The sequence below is a fragment of the Rhineura floridana genome, chromosome 2 (genome assembly GCF_030035675.1).
Source record: "Rhineura floridana isolate rRhiFlo1 chromosome 2, rRhiFlo1.hap2, whole genome shotgun sequence".
In the NCBI taxonomy this organism is placed as follows: Eukaryota; Metazoa; Chordata; class Lepidosauria; order Squamata; family Rhineuridae; genus Rhineura; species Rhineura floridana.
In genome coordinates, this window is record NC_084481.1 from 101,520,779 (window position 1) to 101,539,824 (window position 19,046).

The window sequence follows — 19,046 nt, forward strand, 5'->3', positions numbered from 1 at the left end:
ATGAATCTGGATCTTTCTTTTCAGTTGGAGGCCGTGAACCAGTCAATCAACATAGAGCAGTCACAGTCTGACCGCAGCAAACGGCCCTTCAATCCTGTCATGTGAGTACTCCCCCAGCCTTCAGGGTGAAGGAGAAAGTGCTAGTCACTGGGGCCAGAACAACAGGCAGTGTAGTTTTCCATTTGTGTGGCCATCCCCAGCCTCTCCCCCCCCCCGCCACCTTCTAACATACTCATTTGTGTGCAGTCCAGAGAAGATTAGGCATAAGTAAGGGTAGTTTGCACATGATGCCTCCTGCATATTAATCTGACTTCCACTAGTGCATCATATCCTGGAGGGGCTCTTGTGTAACCTTCTTGTACAACCTCATTCTTTTGCATGTGAACACAAAAGCGACTGCACCTTAAGCTTACCACCTGGGAATAGCATAACAGTGTCTCATTGAAATTGGTGGGTTTTAAGTGCTTAGCTGTGATCTTGTGCCATTGATTTCACTGGGAGCTCAGGTCAACTTATGGTTCTCTTGTATTAGACTCTTTGCTTGGATGCTGATTTCCTCCCCACCATGAAACACTTAGGTCCCCCATTTTTATGCATCTTGGTTGACCCCAGGCAGAGCAACAGATTTGCCCCTTGACAGATGACTCTTTTTTTCCTTCCCCCCCCCCAGGGTCAATTTGCCTCCAGAGCAGGTTACAAAGGTCACTGTGGGACGGTTGCACTTCAGTGAGACAACAGCCAATAACATGAGGAAAAAGGGCAAGCCCAATCCTGATCAGAGGTAACAGCCAATGTGTATTACCCCTCCCAAAGCTTAGGAGACTATTTGATGGGGTGTTTTGCCCTGTTGTGGTAATTGTAATGCCCTGTGCTAGATGCTGTACGATTTTTAATTGTATTTTTCTTACTTCTTGTATATCTTATATATTGTATTTTATAGTATTCCATAGAATTCAAATTGTAATACAAAAAAACAATCTTAAGAAATAAAAGAAGCAATAAAAATACAATTAAAATCAGTATGAATGTTTAATGAGATGGATGTGCCATCTCCAGCCACAAATCCACAGACCACCTGAATTAAGCTTGTGGGCCACAGACCACAGTTCAGGAACCCCTGCTATAGGCTAACTCAGAGAGTGGCTTAATAAACTTGCCATTTTATTTTAAGATTTTTAAAAGACTAGTAGAAGGTGTGGATTTAAGATGCCCATTTTAATTGCAATTCTGCTGCATAGCACTCCATCCCACTGGTTGATTTCTTTTTTTAGAAATAATAATTATTTATATAATTAATTTATATCCCACCCTTCCTCCCAGAAGAAGCCCAGGGTGGCAAACAAAAACACTAAAAGCACTCTAAAACATCTTAAAAACAAGAAACTTTAAAACATATTAAAACAAAACATCTGTAAAAACTTATTGAAACAAAACATCTTTTTTAAAAAAACTTTAAAAACAGGGCAGGTCTTCTCCAGTCCCCCAGTGCTGCAGCTGTTATAGTACATTGAATTGGTTACTTACCTCTTTACAAAGTTATGCAAACTGTTTTGTGTATGTGAAATTAAGTTTTCAGCAAGGTTGCCCAACTGACTGAGACACTCCCCTCCCCCCCAAAACTTCACTTCTTATGTTATGTGATTTTGAATAATGTGTTTCTTTTTTACTAAAAACTTATATTTGGTTAGAAAAATGTTTTCATGTCAAGTTCTGGTTAGGAGGGCTGTGAAACACCTGCATTTATCTGGACTTCAACCCACTTTGCTTTATTTTCAGGTACTTCATGTTGGTTGTGGCCTTGCAAGCTCATGGCCAAAACCAGAACTACACTCTGGCTGCTCACATCTCAGAGCGCATCATTGTTAGAGTAAGTCCCTCTTTTTTCCCTTTCCCTTGCAGGACATTATTCTCTTAGCTCTGAGCATCTACAGCTCTTTACTTGACTTGATAGGGGATTCTTGACACTGGTACCAAAGTGTCCCTTATTCCACAGCACCCCTCACTGTCCCATCTGCAACTCCCCCTGTCCCTCTCCTCCCTGGCTTTCTGCACCCTCATTTTTCTCCTTTACACATATAAGGCCTGTGCAAGGACCAAGTCAGGTCTTACTGATTTCCAATAAGGAGACATGGGCAGGGATGAAAGTTTTTTATTGAATAAGGTGCCCAGGGCCATGGAATGTAAGGCAGCTCTTGCACCCTCTGCCGCAGAAAGAGCAAGGCAAGGCTGCAAGCAGGAATGGTGCAGCGAGATGCCAGCCTTGCAAACATATTATTATACTGTTCTGCTGCCTGGATTTATTTTGTTTATTTATTTATAAATATGTTTGCATCCTGTTATTTCATTAAAACAACAAAGTGGTTTACAACACTTTAAAAAAACCACCACCATAGAATAAAAACATTAAAAATGCAATAAAACAAAGATCAACTGTTGTGAAAAAAGCATCTTCTTAATTCCCTGCATAAGCCTGGCGGAACAGAAAGGTTTTCAGAAGGTGCTTAAAAGTTGAAACAGAAGGTGCCTGCTGAAACTCTGTTGGCAGAGCATTCCAGAGAGCTGGGTTGATGACACTGAAGGCTTGATTTTTATGTCAATGTTAAATGAACTTCACCAACTTGGAACACGACCAAAGCCACTCCTGCAGAAGATCTCAGTGATCGAGCTGGGATATAAGGATTCAGGTGGTCCCTAAGATACCCTGGACCTAAATTGTTCAGAGCTTTGTAAATTGAATTAATTAAACCTGACTGGGATGCCACCATTAAGCTTGCACATCAGCATGCAGCCCTGTTCCATTGACTCAAGGCACAGGACATAATAAGGGTCAGTGTCAGACACTCATCAGCATGCTGCTGATGTTAAACCAACCCACAGAGTTGCACTTGTGCAGACACATGCTTTAAAGGTTTTGGGAAGGGGATTTTGGGAGAAGATAAAGGGGATTTAGGCAGGAACACTGACTAGCTTCACCTAGGCACAAATGTGAGAAGAAAGGAGGTTATTCCCATCCCCCACCCCTCCAGGCCTCCACAAGGCATTGCTTTGGGTCCTACCACATTAATTCTGAAAGTGATGCCCCCAAATATGTTCAGCTAGTTGGACTTCTTATCAAGCATCCAAATGGATTGGTTCTTAGACTTCCAAAAGCATAATCTTGGGGAAGGGCATGTGAAGAGATCCTTTGTGGCTCCTGCACTACCAGAGATTCGTAGCAAATAAGGAGGACACTAGACTGTGACTTTGTGGTTGGCTGTCTCCGCCCTGCTGCCTTTTTAAGTGCTGTGTCCATTTCCTCTAGCAAAGGGCCGGTTCGGGGGTAAAACACAAACAGAGGGCGGACGGGGACCCCGGAGTCTGCAGACAAGTAAGTAGCATGCTGAACTATGCAGTCTCCGGGGTGAAGGTGGGGGGCTCTGTTGTAGAATGGTGGGCAGGGCAGATGAGAGGCGCTTCTGCCCTCAGCAGAGCTCTGACCCCAGTCTTGTCAGTGAGGCTAAGGAGCTGTCTGCACTAGCACAAGTATGTGGTTTGGTTGCACATCAGATGCAGAATTGACTTGCACAATCTACGGTGAAATATGGTGTGAACATCAGATTGTGTAACATGTTAGAAGCAGTGCCACACTGTGGTTGCTTCTCTGTAAACCTGATGCTTCATTATGATACCTTTACATTATTAATTTGCATGTGTGATAATAGTACTTAAGCCACGCAGCACCACCAATTGCAGTGTCTTAGGCAAAAAAGACACCCTTGTTTCAAGGAGCCTACTGTCCAAGCTGTGACAGGTAGTGAAGTCAACATAGGAAGGGGAAGATTTGTTTGTGAGCAAATACAGTTAGATTTTGTTTCATTTGGGGATGTTAGGATAAGGGTTAAACCAAAAGCTTCATGAAAAAGGTGGGTTTCAAGGAGGGATCTGAAGGATAAGACAGAAAAGAGATGATAATATTTAACATTTATGTAGTGTGTTAGAGTGTTCAGAACACTTCATCTGTATTGTTCTGTAGTGGTATTTGCAACAACCCTGTAAGGTAGGTGGGTATTATTACCTCCATATACTTTTCTGGCCAAACACATTTGCTGCCTGAAGCAGAGCCCACGTGGCACCCACCCATCCCACTAAGGTCAGCTTTACCATTCAGACATCAGTCCTTGAAGAAGAGGGAGAAGGGGTGGGCTCATTGAAAAGAGCAGGAGGATTTGGGGCAGTTGAAGGTGGGAGGACTTGAAGAGCAAACAGTGCCAACACATAGTTGTAGGGGGTAGCACAAAAGAGAAGCTAAACACGGCAGCATCTCCTCCTGGGACCTAGCAGTGAATGTGAGCAGGCTTTGTTCTCTTTAGCACTCAGGCAATTGGACAATTTGCATGTCTCTTTTCCCCAGCAGATAACAAGGTCAGGGGGCGATGGCAGCTACTCACTCTCCTCTGGCTCCATAGTACACGTGAGAGTATGGGGAGAGAGGCCTGAAGAAAGGTGACTGAGAGGCCTGTACAAATTGCAACCAACCAGCAAAGAAGGGAGAGACACACCCCCCGGTGTTTTTGCAGTTTCAGACAGGAAGTCAAAGCAGAGGCTTTGTCCTCATGGGCTTCCGTATTGAGGAGCCTGCCTTTGCCTGTGTGGATTGCAAGTCGTGCAGCCCTGCTCTAGAACACTGCCATGCAGAATGCACAGTCTGTAACGGGTCCATGTTGCTCCTGTGAGCACTGTGGACTGTTGTGCAGGGAAGGGCAAGCAGTGCAGACTGCAGTGCCCTGCTTGCCTGGACTATAAGGGGAATGGTTGGAAGGGCTGTTGCATTGAAACAGATACTTGAGACTAAGACTCACTAGATATGCCCAAAGGAGTTTGCAGCAACTTTTCAGCGATATTGATCTCATAAGAGCAGTTGTAAGGGTACTTATTTAATCTTAATAGAGGAATAACAAGACACAAACTCTGTTTAGTGTATATTTTAGACATAGAACCAGAACTGTGTTACTCTGTATTTTTTTTAAAAAAAAGCTAAGACAATGAATAATCCTGAACTTTTGCAAACTGGGTAAATGTGCATAGAATTGCTAGTCATGGAGAAGGGCAAACAGCTCTGTGGGACAGTGAAGCCCTCACTACTGGAAGTCCTATTGAAGTGTCTCTTTGGTTTTGGAGATTTCACCAGACAGTGTCTACATGCTGTCACATCCATAAGAGCTAGGAACTTAGGAAAAGAAAGAAAAGGAGCTGAGATGCTTGGGATACTGCTTTCAATGTGTATTCTGTACAATTGTAGGATTTTATTAAAAACCTTGGCTTTTGAACAGAATACATACAGTGCTGGTTATCACCTGCCCAACCAACAGAGGCTTAACCAAATGACAGCCTGGTTACAATTGATTTTATGTAGACTTACATGCAAAGATAAGCATTAAGCAGGAAAGAACCATGTGGAATAATACTTCTATGGATATCAGGAGATAAATGATAATTCTGCAACTAGGTGGCTAGAATTTCTGTTTCCTATTGCTCTGCTTGTCCTATTACTCCCACTTTCTAAACTCTGAATGGCACTTCAGTGACTTTCTCTTAACTTGTTCAGTTGGTCAGTGCCATGAATTCTGAGGGGAGTATATGAGGGAAAAAGACAGAGAGAGGGGCCAATTGAACCCCCAGGCTAAACTTTGGAATTTTTTGTCATTGTGAAGGTGCAGCTCTGAACTGCATGAAAAAGTGATTAAGAATAGGGATGGGATCCACTTATTGGTGCCTGTTCAATTGCATATGGTTGAACTGGCAGGCAGTTCCATTTCGGCGTAGTTATTTTTCCACTATCTTTTGCTTTTACCATTCCATTTTTCCCCTCTCCAAAAGTAGCAATATTGTTAACAATGTTTTCCTTTTGGAAACAAAAGGAAAGTGGCTTTCCCTCTGCCCAGTGCCTATTGACCCAGTCCCCCCCCCCAATGATATTGGATCCTCACCACCACCACCTGGGAGACAGTGAGAAATTGCTTTAATGCAAAGCAAAAACAGGCTGGTCAGTTTCACATTAGCAAAGCAAAGACACAGTCTGTGGAAAGGAAAGAGCAGGCTGAGCAAAGCAAAAACAAGCTGCAAAGGAAACACACAGGCTGGTCATTTTCAGGTTAGCAGAGCAAAGACAGGTTTGTCAGTTTCAAGTTAGCAAAGCAAACAGGCAAGCTTGGTGGGTTTCAGGTTAGCAAAGCAAAATTCCATGCCTGTTTTTTAAAAATCTGGTGTCTGGAAAAGTCAGGGAAACTCACAGCATTCAGGATCACTCCACAAGGATAACAAACCTGCAGACTATTGGGAAGTTTGTGTTTGCAGGGGGGGGGATGTTGGGGAGAGGGAAAGCACCAGCAACCAGTAGAAGATACGAGAGAGGAGATAACTTCAACAGGTACCACAAAAGAGTTTATTTAAATAAGCTGCTGAAGCCCAGTTCATTTCTGGGTAATTTTTATTGGCCCAGTTTGTACAGAATACTATGTCAAACTATGATGGAGTGCAAATATGTGTATTGCCCTCCTGCTGCTGCTGCTGCTGCTGTACTGCTCTGAATTAACCCATGGTTTGGCTTAGCTTGTTATCTGAACTTGGGCTTGAGGTTTCCTCCAGACAAAGCACAAGCTGCAAACCAAGAAAACAAATTGGCCAAATAAGTGGTTGTTTTTGTTCTGGGGAAGATAAATTATGAGGTCAGGTTTGGACAATATGCTAAGCCAAACCATGACTTGGCTCATAGCAGCAGGGCCAAAGGAGGAGCAAAGCAATTGCAATAGCCTCTCCAGGAACCCACACATTTGCACTAAGCTGGACTTGACCCATGTGCAAAAGGACCTTTTACTCACTACTGAAAAGCCACATCTTGTCCTCATACATTTGGGAGTAGAGGCCAGGGGCTTCCAGATCAGAGTGTGCACCTTCAAGACAAGCGTGAGCCCCAGGAATATCTTTAGAAACTAAACATTGTCTGAGTTGTTTGCTCCTCCCATTCCCTCCTGTCAGTCTTAAGTTGCCTTTGCCTATTAGCTCATCATACATTTACCCTCATGCAAACCACTCCTGTCACTTCCCTAACAAACCCTTGAGGGGAGGGGGTTGGGGGGGATTGATGATTCTTTACCTCATATCTAGAAAACTTCCCACTTGCCTCTTTATCTTTGTGTTATGGGCTAGAAAATGACATTTATCTCACTTGGTCTGTAAACACAGGCTGACTCAAACCCAGGGCTCCTTGTGCTTAGCTTGCAGAGTGAATCAGACAGCCTTCCCATGTCATAAACAACTTACTGTTAGACGAAAGGCACAACTGCTCTGCAAATCAGGTTTTGTCAGAGGCTGTAACATAGACAAAGAACTGTATGTTCTTATCCCTGCTGATGATCATAAAACTTGCAAAAAAAAGAACAAAGAAGGAGCAAGAGAGATGAATTCCCACAATACTCTGTAAGGCAACTTGATTGTAACTGCCTCTGGTCACAATTGTCTGTACAGCATAGCATGCAATATACTCGCAGAGATGTTAGGCCAGCGGACACACTGTTGGAGGACCCCCTTTTTGGTTTTTTTGTTTGTTTTGTGTTCAACCTCAATATCGGTTAGTCAGCAACTTTTTTTGTTTTCAGTGGTTCAAATCAATTAACTTTCCCCTGCCTTCTGGAAGAGCTGTATTCTGCATTTGGTCTTATTCTAAAAGCACCTGTGTTTTCTCCCTAGATCTTTGTTTCTTTCTACAATAATCTATTCTTGACATTAATATTAGGTTGTCTCCTATGGATCTCCTGTTTTTTTTTTTCTTGTCAGGCCTCTAACCCAGGTCAATTTGAGAGTGACAGTGATGTACTCTGGCAACGTGCTCAGCTTCCTGACACCGTCTTTCACCATGGAAGAGTTGGCATCAACACAGACCGCCCTGATGAAGCCTTGGTTGTCCATGGCAATGTGAAAGTCATGGGCTCACTTATGCATCCATCAGACATACGAGTAAAAGATGACATCCAGGAGGTAAGAGCTCAGCACAGCATGCCTTAGTTGGTAAAGTCTCTGCTTAGGAAATGCACAGAAATCTGTCCAGCGTACATCATTGGACTGCCACTTTTATGAAGACAGAGTATCTCCCTTGAATGAAGGTAGTACTAATAGCTAGCCAAATGGAGGATGCCATTGAAACAGACCGGCTTCTGTATAACCCATGTAGCAGCTGATATTCTGCTCTCAGCTATAACCAAGATGTTCAGGACCATAAAATTAAGAGAAATCAGAGGAAAGATTACGGAAGACTTTTCAGATCAAGAATTAACATGGTTGCTATAATTTCTTTAGCACTTAAGCAAAACACCTGTATAGACAGGTTAAAAGGAGATCTGTCCAGAGATTTGCGTTCTTAAACAGACAGATGATAAGGAAGAAAGGAATAAAACACATACACATGAGCTTTTCAAGAAGGCACTAAATAAATCCAATTAAGACATAGAAGACATCCCTAAGGACAAAGGAGAGCCCTGCTGGGTTGAGCCAAAGGTCCATCTAGTTTGCTTTCTGTTTCAACAGCAGTTACTCATATGCCTCCAGGAAACTTGCAAGCAGAGCAACATCTCTCCCCTATTATTTGTTTCCAGTTTGGATAATTCACTTATTTAATTAAAGCCTCTAAGTCAAGAATGAGAACCTGTGGATGCTGTTGGACTCCAATAAGCCCCAGCCAGCATGGCTAATAGTCAGGGGTGATGGGAGTTGTAGTCCAACAACATCTGGAGGGCCATTGGTTCTCCATCCCTGCTCTAAATCTTTGATTTTCTCCCATGCACTGTCTCATAATGGCTGTGTTTTCACATAATGCTAAGCCATGGTTTGTTGAACAAACTATGGGTCATCTTATTTCTCCAGAGCTCGATTTGTTTTCCAGTTGCTCTTGCCTTGTGCCTCTGTAGCTTGGCAAGTGTCTGGGAAGGAGTGCCAAACAAACCACGGTTAAGTTAGGGTATGGGGTTCAAAGATAATGCCATACCCATAGTTAAAACAAGACATGGCTTATGAGTCAACAAAAACATTGTGGTTTGTTGCCAGAAAACAAATGGTTGTTTGTCTGCTGAGCTAAGTTTGGATGTTCAAACAAACCCCAATTTGGCTGAACAACCATGGCTTAGCTTTATCTGGGAACCAGGCCAATGTGTGGCAGTGTTTCCACTTTCTCATGCATTCCCATTATGTGTTTCTTGTGCAATATAGTTAAGAAATAGGACTGATGCTGCAGTTGGTTAAAATGTTCTACAACATATGGTGCTCCGTACACTGAACATACCCATTTGTATAACTTGTTTCCATGAAAAGTACAATTGCGAACCATTGATTTTTAGGAGACATTGGTCTGCATGGAGGGAAATGGTGAAGAGCTACTAGTCTAGCTACCAGGCATATTGCCACAAGTCTCTTTGGTTCTGTTTTAAACCTCAGGCTCCATCTTGAAGGGTATCTCTGCCTGCCACCTAAAGGCTACAGCCGTGACCCAGTGGCTCCCAACTGGCTTTGTTACTCCCTGCTCTGAATTTGACTCCTCCTAAGTCCTAAGAAGAAACCATTAAAGCTCTCTTGATGACTTAGCCACCTCCCTGAGCATACTCATCTGATATAAGGAATTCTTAAACTGCCCTGAAATATGCATGCTCACCTAGAGATATGAAGGCCAGACAAAAAGTGAAAAAATTCAGGAAAAAAAGTTTGGGGATTTTTTTCTTCATTTTTTTGGGGGGGTGGGCAGAAAAAATAGGGGGGGACAGAAAAATTGTTTTTTCCTGGGTCTTCACATGTCTATGGTCACCTGAATAAATCAGCAAAGGATGATAATGATCAAACCAAGATGGAACACTAAATAAAGCTTTGTTTCTTTACATGCAATTCTAAGTAACTGAGTCACTTGTGTCTTAGCTCTTAGAAAACTGGAGCTTTTCCCTGGAGCTTATTTTTTCTGTACCTCAAAGGCTGAATGCTCCTGCTGCCCTAGTTAGAAAAACCTGTCTTGCCAGAATGCAGATAACACCCTAATATTGAACTGAAATCACTGTGTGCCCCCCGTCCCATATAACTGAGGTCCTGATTCCATTAGACCCTTTCCTATCCTTGAGGGCTGTGTTGTGATACTAAGTGTTTGGCTACATCTCAAGGGCTTTAGAAATTTTAGTGCCCACTCTTGTGGGTCTTTTCTTATGGTTTCAGGTGGATACCACAGAGCAGCTGAAAAGAATATCCCGTATGCGACTGGTGCATTATAATTACAAGCCAGAGTTTGCTGCCACTGTGGGCCTTGAGAACACATCAGAGACAGGTACAGTCCCTTCACTGACTTTGAGCTTCATCTTTGCACCTCTGCTGCTGCTCATTCTTTAAAGCTAGTAAAAGTGCAAACATCCACCATCACCCAAATAAATTGATTTCAGTGTACCCATAATCCAACATACCCTCTGTTGGCCTGTTCTTGAGACCTTCATAATGGTATTTTCCTTATCCTTCTATGCAACACCCTTTAGGCATACTAAATTGTACATATATGGCATGTGTCATTTGAGGATTGCTTCTGATATTATGAGTATATGCACCCACATTCTCCTCATTTGAGATCACAGCTTGAGTCTGTGACAGCCAATGCAAGCTCCCAGTAGTGCTGGGCTTCGGGGAACATCTTGGTCTTCCTCTATCCTGTGTTATTAAATCATGATGGGAAAACCAGCCCTGATCATCAGTCTTCACTCAGGGAGGCTACCCAGCAGTACACATTTCTTGCAGCAAACGTGTAAAGCAGCCTTCCCCAACTTAGTGCCCTTCAGATGTTTTAGGTACAACTTCCTTCATCCTCAGCCAGCACAGCCATGCTAAGTAGGGCTGATGGGAGTTGTAATGAAAAACATCTGAAGGCTGCCAGGTTGGCATAAAGTGTGGGCAACATAATGTATCTGGGAACATACATCCTCACATACTGATGCATGTATATTTGCTGTATAAATTGTGAAGTTACCTTTAGTTATTACTTTTGTTTCCAATCTCTCATAAGCTACAGTATATTCCAGTTGTTTCACTTACAGTATATAATTTTTTTATAACCAAAGGCATGTGCATCACACCAGTTATTTTAAACAGTTGCCCCACTGGCAGCTGCCCAAACCCACTTGCATTTGGGGGGGGGAAACAGTTTGTGAGGGTTTGGCACAAGAATATGCGCAAATGCTGTTTTTCTGGTGAGTTTCCCTATTTGCTAATTTTACACCAAACTTTCTAAAAAAACCCCCCACAAACTAACTCTTTAAGGAGCTACTGAAAAGGACAGCCCCTAATACAGCACAAATCTTTGCAAAGCTCTTGGTGAATCATCCTAGGAACTACCATTGTGACACATGTTGCCATTTCTCTGCAGGTGTCATTGCTCAGGAGGTGAAGGAGATTCTACCAGAAGCAGTGAAAGACAGCGGGGACATGGTTTTTACTAGTGGGAAAACCATAGAGAACTTCCTAGTGGTAAATAAGGTGAGTGGAACCCTTTGAAGAAAAGGTAAGCAACAAACTAAAAAGGTTGATAGGAATGACAGCTTTTGGGCATCCTTTCCTACATGTGTGTGTGTATGTGTACACGCAGATCCACGAGCGTGCATGCGCACTCAACATATTTTCAATTTTTTCCAAGTACTGTTTTACAGATTTAACATTGCTGTTGAGGCAACTTCAGTGATCATGTGTACAGACTCATGCTGAAATTCAGGGAGATATGAGAGTTGTGAGTTTATTTAGTTCTGTGTATACAGAGTGAGTCAAATGAATTCAGAGAGGAGGAGCACGATGATGATAAACTAGAACTTTACCTAAATCGAACCTTTCAACCTCCTAAAAACAAATAAAAAATGCAGACTGATTCAAGCTAAGTAGTTCAGTAATCAGGTGCTTAGATTATTTAGTTAAGAGTTCAGTGAAAAAGAGCTGTCTGTTCTTTAGGGTATAGAGGAAAGCAAGAGAGTGTAATTTTCCAGGAAGATCTCAGAGAAGCAGAGGAGGAGCAGGATAAAAAAAGGGATTTTTTTTTTAAAAAATCATTCTTTTCATAACATATATAAACACATAGCATAATTAGAATCAGAGGAGTACAGTACTAAATTCTGAATGCCCCTTATTAATATAGGCATAGTTCTGTCCTTTTTGGCACATGGCTGTTCGGGACTATGGTTTTAACTGTAGCAGGAGAGAGAGTGTGTTAGCAGTTCTCTTGTCTCCTCCACTTACTTTTACCCCATAGGGACAAAGGAAAATCTAATATAACCAGAATGTGTTGCATCAGTTTGAAACTCTTGTATTCCAAATAATGAAGTGGGCATGACTGAATTATTTTTCACATAGAAATGTCTGATTAGTTCAAGAATATCCTGCCCTTGTCTAGATGCAGGACAGGTTAAAATGATCACTCTGTGGCTAAACTAAACCCATGATTAAATGCCTGCTATGTTAAAGATGGTCTGCCTAGTAAACGTCGCAAGACGTCACCCTAAGAGTCGGAAACGACTCGCACTACAAGTGCGGGGACACCTTTACCTTTACCTTTTTTATGTTAAAGACTGCTTACACCAACTTTTCAAAAGGTACTCGAGTTCAGAGTTTTTAAGCCACTTTGGACAAAAAATCTAATGCTGGAGAGCGAGGACGGAAAATTGCCCTTTCCTTGCCCTCACATGTTGCATTTGACACATGGAGCACTACAAGAAAGCTGCCCTTCATTCACCGTTATGGTGGGATATATGGGGGTCTAAGAGTAAAGTCATCTAAGGCTGCAATCCTGTGCAGATTTGCCTGGGAGAAAACCCCATTGAACACACTGGAACTTACTTCTGAGGGAACATGTAGAACTGGGTAAATTGGATAATAAATGGATTTTAGGCTACTGTCAAACAGCCGTCTTTCTAGTATGTAGGTGCTCTTGTCTTTGTGTAGAAGGAGTGAGATAGTAGGAGCATATAATGAATTGAGGAGTAAGATCATAATGTGAGGACCTGAACACACTAAAAGAGAGTGTATATTTTGTCCATGCCAGGAGCGTATTTTCATGGAAAATGTAGGGGCTGTGAAAGAGCTTTGCAAACTGACAGACAACCTAGAGACCCGGATTGATGAACTGGAGAGATGGAGTCATAAACTCGCCAAGCTCAAACGACTGGACAGTATGAAATCAACTGTGAGCTCTGGAGCATTCAGGTACTAGAGAGACCTGTTTTTGTTTTTTGCTTTTAAAGAGAGAGTAAATTTAATATTCTAACTCTTTTGAGTCATTATTTGTACAGTACAACGTTGAGGAAATGGTTTGTTTAGAAATTTAACTATCACAGGCTGCAATGATACACATGCTTACCTAGGAGCAAGTTGCATTGAACATAATTGGACTTAATTCTGAATGAGTAAGCATAGGATTGCACTGATAGAAAAGCAAACAGAGCTTTGAAGAGGTTCAGATGTTTACTTGGGCTAAAAATCTTGTTCCTCCACTGAGCAGCAGACAGGTACATTCCCTCCTTCTACCACACTCATAACGAGGGACCAAATTGCATGACCCTTCTCTTGTCTTTTATGAGGTTGGGGTGAGAGAAGAATTGTGCGTTTTGGGCCAGTGAACATACAGGTGTCCCCATGACAGAGGGGATCATGTCTCCTTACTCCTTCACCACAAGAATGTGTTCTTCAGACAGGGCAAGTATTTGAACTCTCCAAAGATGAACCTTTGGTGTAAATTTAAAGCCCCAGTTTAAAAATCAAGTTCAGAGAGCAGTATGTTTTCTAAGGAGAGGAATAATAAAAGTGGTAGAAGCCTTAGATACATTATGTGGTTAATCTAAACTTAGTTCATACATCTGGGAACTGTCCTGGAGCAATATTGGGGGAAGGGCCATGACTCTGAGGTAGAGCACATGCTTTGCATGCAGAAGGTCCCAGGTTCAATCCCTTGCATATGCAGTTAGGGCTGGAAGAGACCCCTCTCGGAAAGCTGGAGAGCCACTGCTAGTCAGTGTAGGTAATACTGAGTGGACCAGTGGTCTGACTCTTGTGCTTCTAATATTGCTTTACATTTCTGGGCTAAAACAAACTACACTTTGCAACCCAGTCATTCAGTCATGCAGGATGAAATATGTGGAAGCACTGGCTATAGATTGCAATCTATTTCTATGCATGCATACACCATTTTTCACTTCTGAGCTCACAGAGAACTTTTCCCCCTCAGCTTTTCCATTTAAAGTATTGAAATATATTTAAAATATTAATGCCATCTTTAAAAGTGTTTAGCCTGAAAACAGCTTTATAAACATCTGTAAAAAAAACGCAGCCCAATACAGATATTTGGGCAAGGAGGTGATACAATTGTTGCCACATCTAGTGGTTTGTTGCTGTATGCACACCATTTTCTGAGGGTGCTTCCAGCCAGGTGTGTGTTGTGGGATGGTTGCTCCTCCTCATCCATGCAAGGTTGTTGGTTTTTTTGCAATATCCACACAACATAGTTGACATCAGAATGCCAGCCCATATTTCCCCCCATTTAATCTGGATTTACTCTTTCAGACTGTTGTTAATGGCCCATTTGCAAATTAAGTTCCCATCAGGAAGCACACTGACACTCTCCTTCATTATAGGAACGTCCTTTCCCCCTCCCCCCTTGTTCCCTTCCACCCATGGTAAGTTTGTCCCTATAAGCCAGCTGGTCATCTACTTTGTTATCTTCTCCTTGCAGAAATGACACATTGGCAACTTCACAATCCCATTTCAGGGTTATCCTCCCCACTTTCCAGAAAGCTGCATTAAATTATTTGGAGTACGTGTATGTGCATGTTAAAATTATGCAAACTGAGTGTTTTTTAAGAAACAGATTGGTAGTGGGAGAATGAGGAACAGAATAAAGTGAAATGACATACGATAAAGAGTGCTGATCTGAATGCATCCTAACTTTCCTTTTATTGTAGTCAAGCCGGGAGTCAGTTCAGCCGTGCAGGAAGTGTGCCACACAAAAAGTGCCCCCCCAAAATGGCCAGCAAGGTAAGAAGTCTTTGTAAGACAGATGTACATTATAGTCTGAGTTGTGATTGCTTATGTGCATGAGACATGTTTGTATTTGGATCTGTTCAGGCACTTCAAAGGAGACACGGCTGCTGATTCTGCATGTTGGGTTTCAGGCCTTTGAACAGATTGTGCAGGACATCATCATCATGATGGTGTGCAGATGGAAGGGAATGTTTACCTTTACGCTCCACAAGCAAAGTTGTCTTTGCTGAGGCTGCTTGTTTAAGGGGTGAATATTAGCACATACAAATTGGAAATGCTGGCAGTGTGGTATTTGGTCTCTGTGAGCTGAGAACTATTTTTGTATACATAATGCATTCCTTGATGTGAAATTCTTCCTAGAGCCTGAGCTGCCTCTTGCATTCCTATTTCATCCAACAACCTTCTATCCCAATAATATGCTTCCTCTTCATAATGCCTGCATTTTCATTCTTCTTGCTTACAGTAATTCAGTTCCTATAATTCATTCACCAAGTTGGCATTCTCCTTTATTTAGTGGCCCTCTGAATGTGGTAGCAATGCGTCCTCAGGCATTTTTTTGTGAGGAGGATGGGCTAACAGTTACCACAAGAAGAGGTGAAAGGAAGAGGTGCCCTACAGCCTGCTATCCCCAAAGACGATGAGACAGAAAGAACAGAGTAGGAATACAAAGAAACGTTTCTCATCTGATAATGATCTTTCCCTTCCTTTTTCTTGTACAGTCGCCTTCTGTGGTCACAGACCAAGCTTGCATCAGCCAACGTTTCCTACAAGGCACCATCATTGCCCTGGTGATCATTATGGCATTCAGGTTAGTGTCTGTATTGTAGCTCAGTGGTAGAGCCATGTGCTTTGCATGCAGAAGGTCCCAGGTTCAATCCCTGGCATCTCCAGGTAAGAGCTGGAAACATCCTCTGCCTGAAACCCTGGAGAGCCACTGCCAGTCAGTGTAGACAATACTGAGTTAGATAGATCAAGGGTCTGACTCAGTATAAGGCAGCTTCCTGAGTTCCTGTGGGCTATTTCACACTGAGCAGTTGAGTGCAATGCTCAGAATTGTAAACTTGAATGAAGGTGTGTTTCTGGCCTGTGAGTGGATGAACAAAGTCATGTTTAGGTAGGACAGAGTAATTTCATCTGGAATTAAGGTGAAGCTATGGATACCTTGTTGGTAGTACCATGCTCTTGTCATTTGTTTGTGCCCCTAGAATTACAGTGAAATGCACCTCAGATGTAAAATCAGCATACTTTAGGTTGCATGTGACAAAGTGTGCTTATCATTTTCATGAACACAGCAGAACATGCCAGGCTATTGCTGGTTGCTACAGTTGCACGACCGCAACGGCAGTTACTATCCTTAAATCGGGGGGGGGGAGTTAATTGCTTTGGAGCAAAGTTGTAAAGTTGATGAAATGTAAATGAATCTGGACTTTTTAACTTATTTTGTCCCCCCCCTTTTTTTTTTTTGAGGGAATGGGGTGACGGTTGCCATCACATTTTCAGTATAATCTTAGAATCAAGGAGAACAGGAAATCTGCCTTTTATTTTAAATTGGAAGGTGGCTTTGTTGTAAATTTAAAGCTCCGGAGCCTTAGGGTGCTCATCCTATAGCTTGAACTGCATGATGCGTATCCTGCATGTTAGATAGGCAGCCGTGGGATGTCATGCACAAACTGTGATCTGACCTACTGTGTTGCCAGAAATTGCCAGAAATTGTATATTTTTTTTACAACGGGCTCCTTTTCCATGACTGAATCACCAGAGTACCTTGCAATAGGTATGATTTCAAATGAGATTGCATGTGATTTTTATGGGCTAGTGTCATTTCCAGCCACATTTGACTTCCAAACTAAGTAAGTAAGGTATACAACTGAGAATTGAGTAGGTGTTTCCTCAGATGTCTTCTATGCCTGTACAGTAAAGATTTCCCTGGGCTTGAGTCACTCATAGATACAAATCCTGGCCTGTTTGGAGAGAATTTCCTTTCATCGTAAAACAATGAAGAATTCCATTCCTGGATGCTCAGTTTTGGTTTTTTTCCCCCCCTCTTTCCCAGTGTGGTATCCATGTCTACCCTCTATGTGCTAAGCTACCGCAATGAGGAGGACCTTGTGGATCTTGAAGGGTACGTAGCAGTCCTCCCTTCGTCCTCCTTTGGTCACATCCTTCTTCAGAAAGTGATGAGTCTTCCTTTTCAGTCCTTGGTAGGAAAATGTGTAATCATGAATGAAACCTTTAAACCAGAAGAGTGCAAGAAGATCAAATATGAAGAAGAGTATATGAAGGTGTTAAAATCACATATGTTATCTGGAGGGAAGGGAGTCTTAAGGAATATCTTAACATAGGTATGGTTTAGGGCTGTCAGCTTCCCAGTAGATGGGTGAAACTGAATACAATCCAAGCTGTTTCTTGGGAATATGTTTCTTGGGAATATGGAAGTTTGTTTGTTTGTATAACTGCACTTCCATAAGAAATATTTCAAGGTGGTGTGCAACATAAAAACTCAATACTACAGTAATACCAGTAAAAACATCAGTAGCATGTCAGTAAAACTGGATTGTTTAAAAAAGAGAGAGTTCCAAAAGCCTGTTTAAACAATACCGTTTGAAAAAGGTATCTAAAAGGAAGCAGGGTGACTGCCGCTGGACTTCTATTAGCAAGGAGTTCTGCAGGGCAGGGCCTGCCACACTCAAGGCTCACAAGGACTGTGTTGTTCTTTAGTGCTTAAAAGCAGATTGGATAGCACTTAAAAGCAGGCTTTAAACCAGAGCTCTGTGCTGGGCCAGTCTGTTGACAGGGTGGGATCTGTCATAGTTCTGTGTATGGCTGACAGTCATAAAGCTTTTGGGTATGCTTTCTGTCCAGGAGTAGCAGGGGTATTTCTATCATGTATTTGGGGCTGTGAATTCATTCACTAATAACATAAAAACATAAGAAGAGCGCTGCAGGATCGGACCAAAGGTTCATCTAGCCCAGCGTCCTGTTTTCCACTGAGGCCAGTTGGATGCCAACAGGAAGCCCACAAGCAAGGTTTGAATGCAATAGCATTCCTTTGCTATTTTGTGCATTACTGAATTTGGAAAATAAAACCTGGAAGCACTGCTTTGTACCAAAACCAGAGTTTGGGTTCCATATTTTTTTGATGAATTATACTGATGTGCTGTCTCATCAGTGAGAGAATAACGTACTGGCTTGGAGAATTACATCCCAGACTTCTTTGCCTTATGTCAGTTTGCATCCACAAGATCTAGACAGTTCACATCATTACTTCAATACAGGCGGGCCCCGCTTATACGGCGGGTTCCGTTCCGTACCCCCGCCATAAAGCGGAAATCGCCGTAAAGCGGAATCCCATTGGATATAATGGGGCGCGTTGCACGAAAATGCTGCAAAATGCCGCAAAAGGGCAAAATCAGATTTAAAAAAGTGAAATCAAAGCCGCCGCATTAGCGGATCGCCGGGAAGTGAAGGACCGGGAAGCGGGGCTCTACTGTACTTGTTACGAAATAACTGATCTTCTCTTTCCCTTCCTCTCCACTTGTTTTCCTCTCTCTCCGTTTATTTCTCTCCCCCACACCTTCTCTGTCCGACCTCTCTTCTCAACCATATTTTCCCCTTCTGTGGTTTTTGTTGTCTGTGTCTTTCCATTTCTCACTTCTTCCTCTGTTTTCCTGTTGCCTGGCAGTTCTTTTGCTGTGCCTACCACTTGCCTCCTGGCTCTCTTTCGGCACAAGGGTCCTGGCGTCCCAGTTGCTCTCTGTCCACGGTATGATCCTTCTTTTTCAATATACTGTTGATGTAAATGTTGCATCCTTTCTTATGATATCTTGTGTTAACAGTCTCTTCTTCCTCTTCTGTTTTTTTTTTAATATCTGCCCCTGCTCCTAAAAAAAAGCAGGCAGGCAAAGGGTGATTTAAAAAAAAATAAAAAATACAGAACATTGTTGTTGTTACATTTATTGCCGGCCTTTCACAAGCAGGTCCCA

The 19,046-nt window shown here is 42.4% G+C and overlaps 1 protein-coding gene across 5 annotated transcripts in view; it reads left to right on the plus strand.

Moving 5' to 3' along the window:
- Positions 1 to 19,046, plus strand: part of MYRF (myelin regulatory factor) — a 144,581-nt gene that overhangs the window by 108,107 nt on the left and 17,428 nt on the right. For 3 of the 5 annotated variants that reach the window (XM_061609820.1, XM_061609822.1, XM_061609824.1), the window contains 11 exons: positions 25 to 101; positions 671 to 781; positions 1,777 to 1,867; positions 3,302 to 3,367; positions 7,813 to 8,013; positions 10,222 to 10,330; positions 11,414 to 11,523; positions 13,073 to 13,233; positions 14,985 to 15,057; positions 15,783 to 15,871; positions 17,117 to 17,185. In XM_061609820.1, the coding sequence (XP_061465804.1) occupies positions 25 to 101; positions 671 to 781; positions 1,777 to 1,867; positions 3,302 to 3,367; positions 7,813 to 8,013; positions 10,222 to 10,330; positions 11,414 to 11,523; positions 13,073 to 13,233; positions 14,985 to 15,057; positions 15,783 to 15,871; positions 17,117 to 17,185 (1,157 nt within the window). The remainder of the gene's footprint in view (positions 1 to 24; positions 102 to 670; positions 782 to 1,776; positions 1,868 to 3,301; positions 3,368 to 7,812; positions 8,014 to 10,221; positions 10,331 to 11,413; positions 11,524 to 13,072; positions 13,234 to 14,984; positions 15,058 to 15,782; positions 15,872 to 17,116; positions 17,186 to 19,046) is intronic. The other 2 variants (XM_061609821.1, XM_061609823.1) reach the window with 1 other exon arrangement.